This window comes from Cervus elaphus, chromosome 9 (assembly GCF_910594005.1).
Source record: "Cervus elaphus chromosome 9, mCerEla1.1, whole genome shotgun sequence".
NCBI lineage: Eukaryota > Metazoa > Chordata > Mammalia > Artiodactyla > Cervidae > Cervus > Cervus elaphus.
The window spans coordinates 28,531,879-28,544,657 of NC_057823.1; the positions used below are offsets into that span (position 1 = coordinate 28,531,879).

The following is a 12,779-nucleotide window of genomic DNA, read 5'->3' on the forward strand; positions in this document are numbered from 1 at the left end:
TAGAGGGGCCTGGCGGGCTGCAGTCCATGGGGTTGAAAAGAGTTGGACATGACTGAGTGACTAACACAACACTGTCTAGCCAAACAACAGGATATTATTTGACCATACAAAGATATAAAATACAGATCATGCTACAACACAGATGAATCTGTCTTAAAAACATGCTATGTGAAAGAAGCCAGACACAAAAGGCCATGTGTTCTTTGACTCCATTAGTATGAAACGTCCAGAATTGGCAAATCCATAGAGACTGAAGTTGGATTAGAAATTACTAGATCTGAGAGAAAGAGGGGTGGGACATGATTGGTGGTGGGTATAGAATTCTGGAATTAGATAGTGATGATGGTCACATTTGTGAACATATTAAAGACCAGTGAATTGTTTACTTTAGAAGTCTAAATTTTGTGGTATGTGAATTACATTTTAATAGAGCTATTATTTTTTAAATGAAAATAAATCAAGAGGGAACATGAGGGACAAGGGAAAGCTGAGCAGAAGAATCTCCAAAATGTTACAAAAGAAAGAATAAGACAAGGGAGAAGTCTTACTAAGGGCTGCCTTTTAAGGCATAGTTCCTTTTTTAAACTTTTTTTTTAAATGAAGGCTAATTGGGGAGAAAATTAAAAGACACAGACTTTAAATGCAGCCTTAAGGAGTTTAGTTTAGATGAAAGTTTTTCCTGTCCTTACTGAGTTGGAATAAGAGGTTTTCATATCTCTCTTTTTGGGAGATTAAATGGTGCTTAGAATAGGTCCCATGTGTCAATCCGTGGAAGCCCTTCCTGAAATGGGAGAGGGATGAATTAGATGACCTTTCATGGTCTTTGGTCTTTTTCTCTTTCTCAGAACAATTAGTCCTCAGCATTTGATATAACACACTGCCTCCAGAGCGCTGAAATAAGAGAGAAGAGACACTTTTGTTTCTTCAAAAGTTTTATTTGGTTTATTCAGTCATAAGCATACATTCTTCTTAAGACTATAAAAGTCTTCTCCTCCAAACAGTTAACTTTTTATTGAAAAAAAAAAGCACAACTTGAAATAGCCACCTATTATTTCAATCAATTGTGCAAAGAAAGTAAATTCAGATTATGTATCGCTACCTCTACTCATGTTATTAATATGAATACATAGAATGCACTTGGCCTGGTAAATAGTTTGCAAACTTCCACAAGCCTTTGAATTCATTTTATTTGAAAAGTAAAATAACATCATCCTCACTCGTGTTTCCCAGGGACAATCACTTCTTCTAAGCATTCCCCATTGCCTCCCATTGCTCTTAGCTTTAGGAGAAAACAAGTACCTGCTTTGGGTCCACTCAGCAGCATCTTCCTCATTCTCTGCCTAGGACCCAGATTCCCATGAAAATAAAACAAGCTGGGGGACAAAATTAGAGCAAGGAAGTCTGTTCTGGCCCTGCCTTCAGATTCAAATCAGGTCTTTTTTCCTGGTGACCTAGTCAGGTCCCCCAGGTCCAGTAGGGCTTCATTTTAGGCAAAGTCACTATTGGTACTCTTGGTTTCGTCATCACACACATTCAACAATATTCATTCATTGAGTAAATATCGAAATTGAAACTTTCCTATTTTGGTTTGGTAATAGAAACCTCCATTTCCAATGTCCTCAAATGTTTACTGAATAAATGGATTGTGGTTCTAGAACCAGATAGGGTGAAGACTTTGAGTTGCTGAGAACGTTGACTAAAGAAAACCTCTCACTGAGACACGAAGCACTTCTCTTCCTCAGGATGGACTCCTGTTGCTGTCCTGCTAAGCAAGGGCATGGTCAAACTGCCCTTTCTCCAGGCCTTCAAGTCCGTCAGCCCAGGTCGAGGTTGGCATGCTCCGATACGGGTCCAAAAGAATCCGGAAGCACCTGACGATGAGGATGCCCAAAAAAATAAACAACAAAATCACAAAAACAAATGTGGTTTTCTGCTCCAGAGACATGCTAGAATCTGATGACATGTTCCCAAGGGGCACCAGGGGAGAAGGGACTGGCTGTCCTCCATCCATCGTCCAGGGATGCTAGAGCACGGGGTCTCCCGGCTTCTTTCTCTTCCATCATCAGCCTGCTGAGATCATGGTGGCTGCACCTTGGAGAGGCTTCAGAGAGAAAGGAAGGGAAGGAGATGGAGTAAACATCAAAGGGCAACTGTATTTCTAGGCTCAACATCCTATTTTTCAGAGAGAAGAAGCAATCGCTAAGCTTTTTCAACAGGGATGCTTAATTCCATATAACTATGGGGAAGAATATGTTACTCTTGCATGAAATTACCAGACTGCTCTCAGGGCAGCCACCTGGGGCCAGGAGGGATGGGCAGGAAGGGCAACCAGAGTACAGAAGATGAGAAATGTACAAGGTAATGTTGACCTCAGGTGTGTTGCCAACTTGACATCCAAACCCAGCCTCCCTGCCAAGTCTCTTCCAGATTCCCTCCAATAACAATACTCTCACATCATTCTTATAATGAGACCATTGACTGGACACCAGCTGTGTGCCAGGACTGAAGATAGCCACTCTACCACAGCCTCCATGAAAGCAGGGATCTCTGTAGTATGAGGAAACTGAGGCTGGAAAAGTGTTAGTCACTCAGTCGTGTCCAGTTCTTTGTGGCTCCATGGACTGCAGCCCACCAGGCTCCTCTGTCCATGGGATTCTCCAGGCAAGAATACGGGAGTGGGTTTCCATTTCCTTCTCCAGGGGATCTTCCTGACCTAGGGATCAAATCTGGGTGTCCTGCATTGCAGACAGATTCTTTATTGTCTGAGCCGGGCTGGAAAAGTTGTTCAATATAGAAACTCTCTCAAGGAGCATTGGGTTCGGGTCTTCAGTCTCTAGCCTCCGTGTTACAGTGTGTGGGACCTTGAAGAAGTCACTAAGCTGGAAAGATGAGAAGTAGAAATGGCTGAGTGCTATCTCACGGTGCTACCGTGAAGATGAATGTCAGGGGAAACCTTTGAAAAGCATACAAAGATGAAAAGCAAGGGAAACAAAGTGTTGCTTCACTGAAGACAGGACTAAGGAAGCTACCATGCTCCTCCTTTGCTCTCTCTCGCCTGGGCCAAGGGAGAAGGGAGGGATCTCAGATTCCCAAACCATTAAACTCCTGCTACTTTTTCTCTTTTCATCAAAAAACAAAAACCTGGTTCAATACTTGATCCTGGAAAGGACCTAGAGAACCGAGCTTGGGAAAAGAAATTGATTGCATTTTTTAAAAGCCTTAAAGCAGCTTCCTACTGTTTGTTTAAGACCATTTGGTGAGAGGAAGAGAAAGAAAGAAAGATTATCACTATTTCTATTTTGCTAGTAGAAAAACTAAGGTGTATAGATATTACTGTTTGTCTTTAAAGGCATATTGAAGTAGACACCAAGGCCAGTGAAAGCTTCATATATTGAACTAAACCTATTTAAATCAAATTTGATAAAGAAAAGCACTTACATTAGACATTACTATATAGGTAAATCATAGGACATATTTATGAATCTGTATGTAAAAAAATTACATAGTCATCTATAGAAATTACCATGAATTCAAAAGAAACTATGCTCAATGAAAATAAGCAACCAAATAAAAATAGAATTATGGCCTAAAGGATTAACATAGTATTTCTTTAGTTAATTTATAATCATTGTCTTGAGGTATAGAACTAATGAGCATGACAGCACTTTGCATATATGTTGACACTTCAAGTTTATAAAATCACAGTTTAAAAACAGTTTATAAAGGGAATTACAACTGGTATCTGGGAGGAAGGAGTTACCAGTTTATGGAAATAATATTCTGCAGATCCTTGACTCTGAATTTTTTAAAGGTTGAAATAGTTGCAGGAGATTCATTTATGATTCATTTTTATTTTAAAATACAATTGGAATAAAATTTGACTGTTTTTTAAAAACATCTCTTTAGGAGTATAGAGGATATTCATGGATTGGGCTTGGTTTGCTTGTTTTTAAGCACCCCACCAGTCTTGGGTGCTAATTCTTAATAGGAACTGAAGAGCAGACAGGAAAGGTAGCCAAGGCAGTTCTCCCTGGTGCTTATAACTAAGGACATCCATGCTGCTGCTGCTGCTAAGTCGTTTCAGTCGTGTCCAATTCTGTGCGACCCCATAGATGGCAGCCCACCAGGCCCCGCCGTCCCTGGGATTCTCCAGGCAAGAACACTGCAGTGGGTTGCCATTTCCTTCTCCAATGCATGAAAGTGAAAAGTGAAAGTGAAGTCGCTCAGTTGTGTCCAACTCTTAGTGATCCCATGAACTGCAGCCTACCAGGCTGCTCCATCCATGGGATTTTCCAGGCAAGAGTACTGGAGTGGGTTGCCATTGCCTTCTCCGAAGGGCATCCATACCCACACCAAACACCCAAACTGGACTTAATCATACCAAACAAAAAATTCTCCAAAACCTGGGTCAAAAGAAAGCCTTTTGGTGATAGAGGAATAGATGCCTAAGCTCTGCTAAGCTCAGTTGTGTCTAACTCTTGCGACCCTGTGGACTGTAGCTTGCCAGGCTCCTCTCTTCATGGGATTTTTCAGGCGAGACTACTGGAGTGGGTTGCCATTTCCTCCTCCAGAGTATCTTCCCAATCCAGGGATCGAACCCTCATCTCTTGCATCTCCTGCATTGGCAGGCACGTTCTTTACCACTGAGACGCACTATGTTGCCTCTTGTCTTTTCATGTCTGACTGATCCCTGGTCTTCCCACTGGCTTACTAAAATCCATTTTACTATGTCCATTTTCCCTCTGGCCCAAGTGAAGCCAGAGCCATTTTCTTTGTCTGTTCTTTAACACAGCCGAGACAGATTTGCATTTTTAGGAAAATTTTGTTTATGAAAACAAAAGGGAAATAGAAAAGAGGACCATTAACTGTGTAAATTTACAACACAAAGTTTGCTAGATCTGTGAAGTTCAATGAAAACAGTGGAGAAGTGGACATAGAAACTTTTGAGCCTGTATTAATGACACCCTAGCCATGAGCTGTCTGATTAATATAGCAATACCTTTTCAGTCCCTTCTTTCTCACCCCTGGTCACTTTGCTATCATGATGAGCACCATCATGACATCCTGGACCAGTCTTCTCCAGCCTTGTCCTTTGTACAAGGCAAAGTATCAAGTCCTTTTCTCTTAGCTAAGCATCCTATAATTCCTAGGCTTATGCCATAACTCAGGTTTTAGAACGGGTACACCATTCATTTGGGGGATGCAGTGATGGGCAACCATTCCAAGAAGCCCCAGTAAACAACCTAGTCATTTCAATTCAGATCATCAGCGACATCTCTCTATACATGAGTCTGGGGCCTCACTTCTTCACAGGAAAGCCAACTATTAGAATGTCTTAACACAGTTTTAATTTGCAATTTTACCATGCTATGCTGATTAAAAGGCAGATCTAAGGATATAGTTAACCCTCCTAGCAACCTGATCAGGTGTTTTGAGAAGCCTGCTAAAATATAAATATATATATTCTTGTTCTCTGAGCCTTTCACCACCAATCCCTTTTAGATATACCAAACTGAGGAGACAATAGAGATGAAAGCATTTTGAGAACTCTAAAGATCTTTACAGACTGTAAGCCTCTGCCCTCCCAGCATACTATGATGCCCAAGTTCCTATTAAAATAACTTCATTTGGTCAAATCATCACAGGTCTCTCTTAAAGTGCAGTATTTTACCAGGGAAGATGACACATTAACACACTGGCAGGGATTTGTCTTTGAATACTGTTCCTGTTTGGAGGAGGAAGAAAAGAGGTAGATAGAAAGGAAATTGAAGAAAGATCCTGCTGGGAGCAAGGGGCTGCTAGAGGGACTTGCAGGAACCAGACTTGGGGGCTCTGAGTTGATGGTCCAGAGGGAGAGTCCTGGGGAAGGATGAGGGAGAGTGGGTAGAGATGAGAAGAGGAAATGGTTATGAAGGGAAATGGAGATCCAGAGATTCAGAAAGAAATGCCAACTATTTCCCAGTTTTGCCTGGAACTGCTTGAAATCCCTAGATGAGCCTGCTTGATTTTAAACCTGCAATCAACTAATCAATAATTTACAAGTTTGGAAAGCTCAACAGCATGTTTAAGCTAAAGGAAGCATCAGTGTAAGATGCAGAAATAGAAATAAATGTAATCACTTGGCCACCACAGTACAAGAATATTCAAAGACATCCAAATTTTGTAAGTGAGAGTAAAGTGTCCCTTTTTTTGGTAGAAATAATTCTTAGGGAATGGTCACAATTGCTTTTGCCTAAACAATAAAAGGTTCCTTTCAGATGAATAGTGAAATGTGGGCAAGTAAATTATTTTGAAAGATTTTGACGCAACCATTATCAGCATTAATAACAACAAAAGGCAGTTATTTTAAGAAGGACCAGAGTTACTCACAGCAATATTTTAATCCTGACTGGCTTTCCCTATCACATAGCACACCTGTCTTCCCTTTGCTGGGTCCATTTATATGTGCTCGGGAAATAAAGTCTAATTTTAACATGGATCAAGGAAACCTTAATTGAAAGCTGCCATTTTCAAAAGTCATGTAATACATCCCTTTTCTCAAACTAAGCTCCTTGGACTCTAAGTTCACAAGGTGCAAACACCCTGAATTAGTCACTAAGCCCCGTGTGAGGAGTCCATCTCACCCATAGTCATTCTTACAGTCAGCCACTCACTCTAGTTCATTTGCAGAGAAACCCTCTCTTTCTTACCCCATACTTCCTCTATACTGCGTCATGATTCATCTTTCTAAGCTCAAATTTAACATTCCTCCCCTCAGAAAACCCTTGTACTCCAATATCCAAGACCCTCACCAACCTCTTAACCCTCTTGTGGACCTGATACACCTGTTTTCTGGACCACAAATTAGATGGCAATCTTGTCAGTGGAATTTTTCTGAGGTCTTACTATATTTTCAAAGTAAGTTCAGAAAGGAACAAAGATCAAGTCACATTTGGTTTTGAGCAAAATGACCAGTGGACAAGAAGAAACTTACATGTAATTGATCTGCAGTCACCTAAGGAGAGCGGAGAGCGTCCCAACTCTGGCCGTTCAGCAGCTCCACCTCACACCTGGTATTCTTTGAACACCTCCAGGCTTCCCACCTCTGAGCTTTGAGTCATGATGCTGCCCGCCAGATGCTCTGCTCCTCGCCCTCTTCCCACCTGCGGCTTTCTCTCCCGCCCTCGGGTCCACGCCAAAGTCCTCCTCCTCAGCGGGGCCTCGGTCCTCCCTTCACCCAAGGCACCGACGCCTCCTGCTCGGTCCCCGGGAACACTTCACCTCCACTCTGCAGCAGCACCTATCACCCGATGTATCTCCACTGTGCTCGTCACCGTCCCCTTTTTAAACAACAGGCTCCTTGAGGAATTCCTTGCTGCTCTGGGATCGTTGCCTCTCTAAATAGAGGTTGAAACAAACCTCTGGCCCCTTAGAGTTCAGGGAACTGAATTCAAGCTTGGAGGTGCTGGGTGGTACAGAGAAGGGGTGAAAAAAAGCACATGTCATCCACCCTAACTGGGATGTCAGACCATTGTGGTTGAAATAGATCTTGTTTTCAAAGAAGCACAAATAGTCTGAGTCACAATGACATTTTAATAGTCACAGAGCTCATGATTTAAGAAGCAGTTGTTTGGTTTTTTTAAATTTTTTTTTACCTCACTGCTGATGGGTAGGGTCTGAAATATAGAAATCAGCTGGAATTAAGCACTCTCCATTCTGTTGAAGGGGTCAATCCTTTCTTACCTAGATTGCTTTTTGATAGGGAAGGGTAGCCATTTAAAATATCCTGAATCCTATTGTCTTACATGGGAACTATCAATGTCAACACATATCTTTCTCAAGCTTGGAGCCTTTGGACTGTTCATCTCATTATAAAATTTCACAGTAAGAAAAAATATTTTGTCTGGAGAGAACGATCTTAAAGTAATGATATATTTCTTATTTTTCAAGCGACAGCAACAGAATTCATTCACTGCATTTGGCCCCTTGTCCTGGGAAACCACACACAGGCATTTGATTTCAGCATCTCACTTTTGTGGTCGTCCCTCTTGCAATGGGTTGCAATAACAGCTGCAGTAGATGCAGGGTGAGTATAGTCCTGCCTTGCACATTGTGAGCTGTTCAAAAAATAGGTGATGAGGAATGAGTGTTTTCTCTTTATCTCATTGTTGTGCAAAATGAGATTTATTGCTCATTTCCCACGCAGGAATGGAGATTGTTAAATAAACCGCCCCAAATCAAAAAACTCAAAAGAGTAGCCCCCTTCAAAGGGGAATGAGTAGAAAGTCATCATCCTTCAACTGCTAATGCCCTGCAGGGTGCTGTGAAACAATGCAGTCTGTATTTTAAGTACTCCGAAACCATATAATTGCTGTACCTAATTTTTAAACCTTGTAGGCCACAAACCCAGTTATGTGACTTGCTGTGTTTGCAAAAGCAGATGTAAAAACAGTTCATCCATCGAGCAAGAACACTCACAGGCTTGTCCAATTTACACTCACATGTGATGGACAGGACACCTTGTCCCACAAAGACATCCTGTGTACCTTGTTTATATTTATCTAGCAGCCTAGTGAGACCAATCCGTAGACTATGAAGTAGGGAGGGAGTTGGCTGGGTAGGCAGGACTGAATTTGCAACAACTGACAGGGACAAACTTCCTCAAAGTGCTGCATTATCCTGCAATAGTTCTGAAGCTTGGCTGTTGAAATGTGAACATGTCTTGTAAAGATGGAAGAAATAATATATCCTGAAACTGAGGCAGAATAGAATCACTCTCTACTTTTTTGAGCTAAAGGAAGCCTCAACTGCATTGCTGTCTGTATAGCTGGAGTGTTGGGACGTATATCGTCCAATCCACCCACCGACCCACCCCCGACGTGTAAACATCCCAGTCAACCCTTTTACACATCTCCCCCCACAACTGTGAGCCCACCACCAAAGCCACCTCATTTCTTGTAGAAATTCTGTGTATGAATCCAGTGAAGAGCAACTTGCATTCTAGGATATACACGCAAAGATGCAAAATGTTTCCTATAAATTCACAGAATACATGGCCCTTTTGGTGGCCAGCCAAGACCTTGAGGTAGAGATTTCCTGACTCTAAGTACTTCAGGCATTTTAACCACCCCCTCCCCATTTTTCTGGCTCACATAAATACATGGCAACTTCCATGTTCCTCTTTTTCAACACTGCTCCTGTTCTGATACAATAGCCCTGATGATTCCAAAGTCACAGGATGGTTAGGAGTAAATATTACTTTATACACTCGAAAACTAGACCCAAGGCTAGTAGAAAGCCCATAGACAACAATTTTAAAGACGAGCGAATGTGGTCAGCTACAAATGTCAACAGGCAGTTTCAGAACTGTTGCTAGCCCTGACTGCTGCACCGGAGGTCGGCTTCCTCTGCCCATCTCTGCAAAGTCAGCCTGCAGACACATCTGCTGCTTGGTTTGGGCTGTGAACCCTGTTGTAGCCAGTTCACCATGCTGGTCAGCAGGGGACCTTTATCTTCAGCCTGAGCCCTGACCTCAGCTTTACTTCCTCCCTATTTTCATCTTCCTCCTAACATCTGCTTTACGACTTTTAAAGGGACTGCAGGACAAGACTGCAGCCTTGCTGAGAACATCAGAAAAATAGCCTGTGAGTGCACAGTCAGTAAAGGGGGGTATCAAAAGGCACCACGAGCAAACTGGAACTTTAAAGTCCAAACAATAACCTTACTGTTCAACTCAGTTTTCCTTCTCTTTCCTTGTGTGTTTCCTAGTGAAAGAGAGTGCTTGCTGATACCTCAAAAGGCTAGGGCTGCACATTGCCAAGGGACAACAGGGACAGTCAGCATTATCATTATGAATTGTTTGGGTCATGATCCTTTGTAACCAAATTAGAACATCCCTGTTACATTTTAGAAGGTTGGTTGTTTTAGGCAAATAGAAAAAAAAAAATGTAATGGGCAAAGAGCTTTCAAGAATAATTTACTGCAGCTTAGCAAAGAAAAAAGCCTGTTTTACTATTCTCTTATCCAGTATCTGTAGCATTATAAACTTAAGCATGCTTTAAAAATACAGGCATCATTACATTTCACCCCATGCATTAACTTTACCTAGCAGCTATTTAATTAGACTTTATCTGACAGCTAGATCTAAATTCAGAACTTGGATCCAAAAGGCATCCATGCGATCATGGCTCATGCATATATTTAAAGTTAGAGGAAAGCATTTAATTAGCCCACCATAGACACAGATTTTGGTCAAATACCTGGATCTGGCTGAACAAACACTTGATCCATTTCCTGGTGGAACAGTTACAGGTAGTTACAAGCCTCCTTAGTTTCCATTCTTCCCGACCAGGCTGTGAGAAAGCAGTAGGCAGTGGTAGCTGCAAGCAGCTGATGGCACACCCCAGAGCTAAAGCTGTTGTTTCAGCCTTAGAAACTTCCCATTAAAACCCCGAGTTAAAGGAGCATCGTCTTTCTGTGTGAGGCATCATTAGCGGCCAATACAGCTGTTTCTCTGAGGCGAGCCATGATTTCGGTTCTGCCTCAGCAACTCTTCGGAGAATTCTGCTTCAGTGAGTAGAGGCAGTATCCTAGCAGTGTGTCTGAAATCATCTTCAAGAAAGCATTAACATTCAAAAGGAGTACGGGGGAAAACATCACAGGACATTCCCATATCTTTTCAAAAATCAAAGTCATAAATCTACCAGTGTCCTGCTCTTCTCTATTGATTGTTGACACTATTCCTCTTTGGGGATGTCAATTAGCACCTTGCAGCAACCAGCCTCCATATCGATCACGGTTTATGACCTTCAGGCCAACTTAATTAATGGAAAGACTTCTAGGGAAGGGTATCATCTTAGCATTTAGGAGATGAAGGAAAGACTCCTTTTCCTAAAAAAAAAAAAAAACAAAGTTGACCTTTCAGAAAAGCAACGATTATGGGAGGCATTGAGGAAGGAACCAGTAAAAAGAAGAAAATCCTATTTTCACCACCTGTTTGTAAATTTACTAGGTGGTGGGTTGCCAGGTCCGCTCTCCTCTGGGCAGCGTGCATAATTGTGACTTTGGCAGTTACCCCACCCCACACAGGCCATCTGAGCCCACTTGGTAAATAAAGATAGACCTTCACTGAGAGAAAGTTGTACTAATTCTAAAGATTCTGGTTACATGGCATAACACTTATACTATTTTCCTTGGACAGAGTACCTAAATAAATTGGGAAAATATAGGATAACATTCATCTTAAAAAAAAAAAAAGTGTTTCTCTTGAAAACATTCAGCCTAATCCTTGAGATGGAACATCCTTGATTTTTGGCAACTCACCACTTTCTTTGTTGAAATGGAAGAACAGTTAGCAACAACACCCACCCACCGAATAATGGGGTGCAAGGTATTCAAAGCTAACTCTCCCAGTGCCTGTCAGCTCTGCTGTCTCTTTGGCTTGCCTGAGAAGCTGGCCATGACCCAGTAGCTCTAGGGGACTAGAATGAAGCTCATTCTCTAAGAGGAAAACCCCCACCTGCTAGCAAGAGACAACAATCCTGGATAAGCCTCAGATCCAAGGAAATTCAAATGCTAAGGGTTAGAGTCTAACATCAGAATCAAATGCTTCACAAGAACATGAAGGTATTTTCCCCAGATGTTTTCCAGACTTTTTAACCAAATTTCCTTTCCAGTTAGTGTAACTTACTATATTTTCTCTCTCTCTCTCTCTCACACACAAAGACACACAGACACACAAAACAATGCGACAAATGAAATCCAACAGAGCACTGTCATTCAATACTAACTGGTATCCAAGCTTTTCAGCTGACGGTGCTGGTGGACGGAGCATCCTGCTCGGAAATGCTAACAGAGTGTGGTTCAGGGAACAATCTGACCCCGCCCTCACTTATATACTTATCATTCCATGGGGGTAAAAAAGGACTCTAGTTAGAAACGGGCCAGGTGACCACCGGCCCCTGCCCAGAGGCCCCTCAGATACTGTTGTCATCTATAGACAGTAGAGGTGTCAGGGAACACGAGAGGGCTGTGGCTGTCCTCTAGCTACTATGCAGCCTGAACCCATCCCAGGGAGATGAGTGCCTGGCCTATTTTTAAAACTCTCCAGAGAAGTAGATTCCAAAACCCCCTCTGACAACCTCTGTTTAAACTAACTCCTCCATTGCTTACTTCAATTCGGTGAGTCAGCACATTTTTCCTTCTATCCCCTCTGTGGTCATTAGCCACGGCAAGCTTCTGTTAGAATGCTCTTCCACAAAGGAAGCTGAACTAGGTAAGCCAAAGAACATTTGATGAAGATCTGCGGCTACCAAGATCTTCAGGCCAAGTTTGGATATTTCTTTTATAAGATAATTGTCATTGGAATAATCAGTATCAGCCCTTCTCCCCTGCAGTTACATTATGACAGTCGTCAGTGAAGAAGGCCTGACAAAAAGTTTATCTCTTTGAACATTTCATAGTAGGTTCCAGTCCTTTTGTCTTTGATAATCTTTATAGTTGTTTGAATTCCTCCCCAAATTTCTGCTTTCTAGTCCAGCTTTAAACAGGAACATATAAGGCTACACAGAGATGTTTCATGTTTCAGACTAACATGAAATTTGGTGAAATAGGTTCCATAGGTTTTATATTCTAGCTTCTCTGATCCCAGGGTTATTCCTGAATGTCAATTCAGTCTTTTTACCACATGATACCCTGAGTTAGTATTGTTAGAAATCTATTTTAAGAACTTTTCCTACCTTCTAATTTCATCTCACTTTTAATGTTCTTTAGGTTACAGTTCTTTCCTAAATTTCTTATAC

The 12,779-nt window shown here is 41.8% G+C and overlaps 1 protein-coding gene across 3 annotated transcripts; it reads right to left on the reverse strand.

The window, feature by feature from the left end:
- Window positions 1–914: 914 nt before the first annotated feature.
- CTXN3 (cortexin 3) lies at window positions 915–11,848 on the reverse strand. 3 transcript variants are annotated; one of them, XM_043912201.1, is made up of 3 exons: window positions 11,769–11,848; window positions 10,239–10,869; window positions 915–2,101 (listed from the first exon to the last, which is right to left on the reverse strand). In XM_043912201.1, exon 3 carries the CDS (start codon window positions 2,009–2,011, stop codon window positions 1,766–1,768), a length of 246 nt encoding a protein of 81 aa, XP_043768136.1. In that variant the 5' UTR covers window positions 2,012–2,101; window positions 10,239–10,869; window positions 11,769–11,848; the 3' UTR covers window positions 915–1,765. The 3 variants fall into 3 exon arrangements, with proteins under 3 accessions (XP_043768136.1, XP_043768135.1, XP_043768134.1); XM_043912200.1 differs by lacking the exon at window positions 11,769–11,848 and having other exon boundaries at window positions 10,239–10,957; XM_043912199.1 differs by lacking the exons at window positions 10,239–10,869; window positions 11,769–11,848 and adding an exon at window positions 6,974–7,482.
- Between the last annotated feature and the right edge of the window lie 931 nt (window positions 11,849–12,779).

Excerpts from the sequence above, each read along its gene's own strand:
- CTXN3 (XM_043912201.1), bottom strand. The coding sequence starts at position 2,011 with ATGGATGGAGGACAGCCAGTCCCTTCTCCCCTGGTGCCCCTTGGGAAC.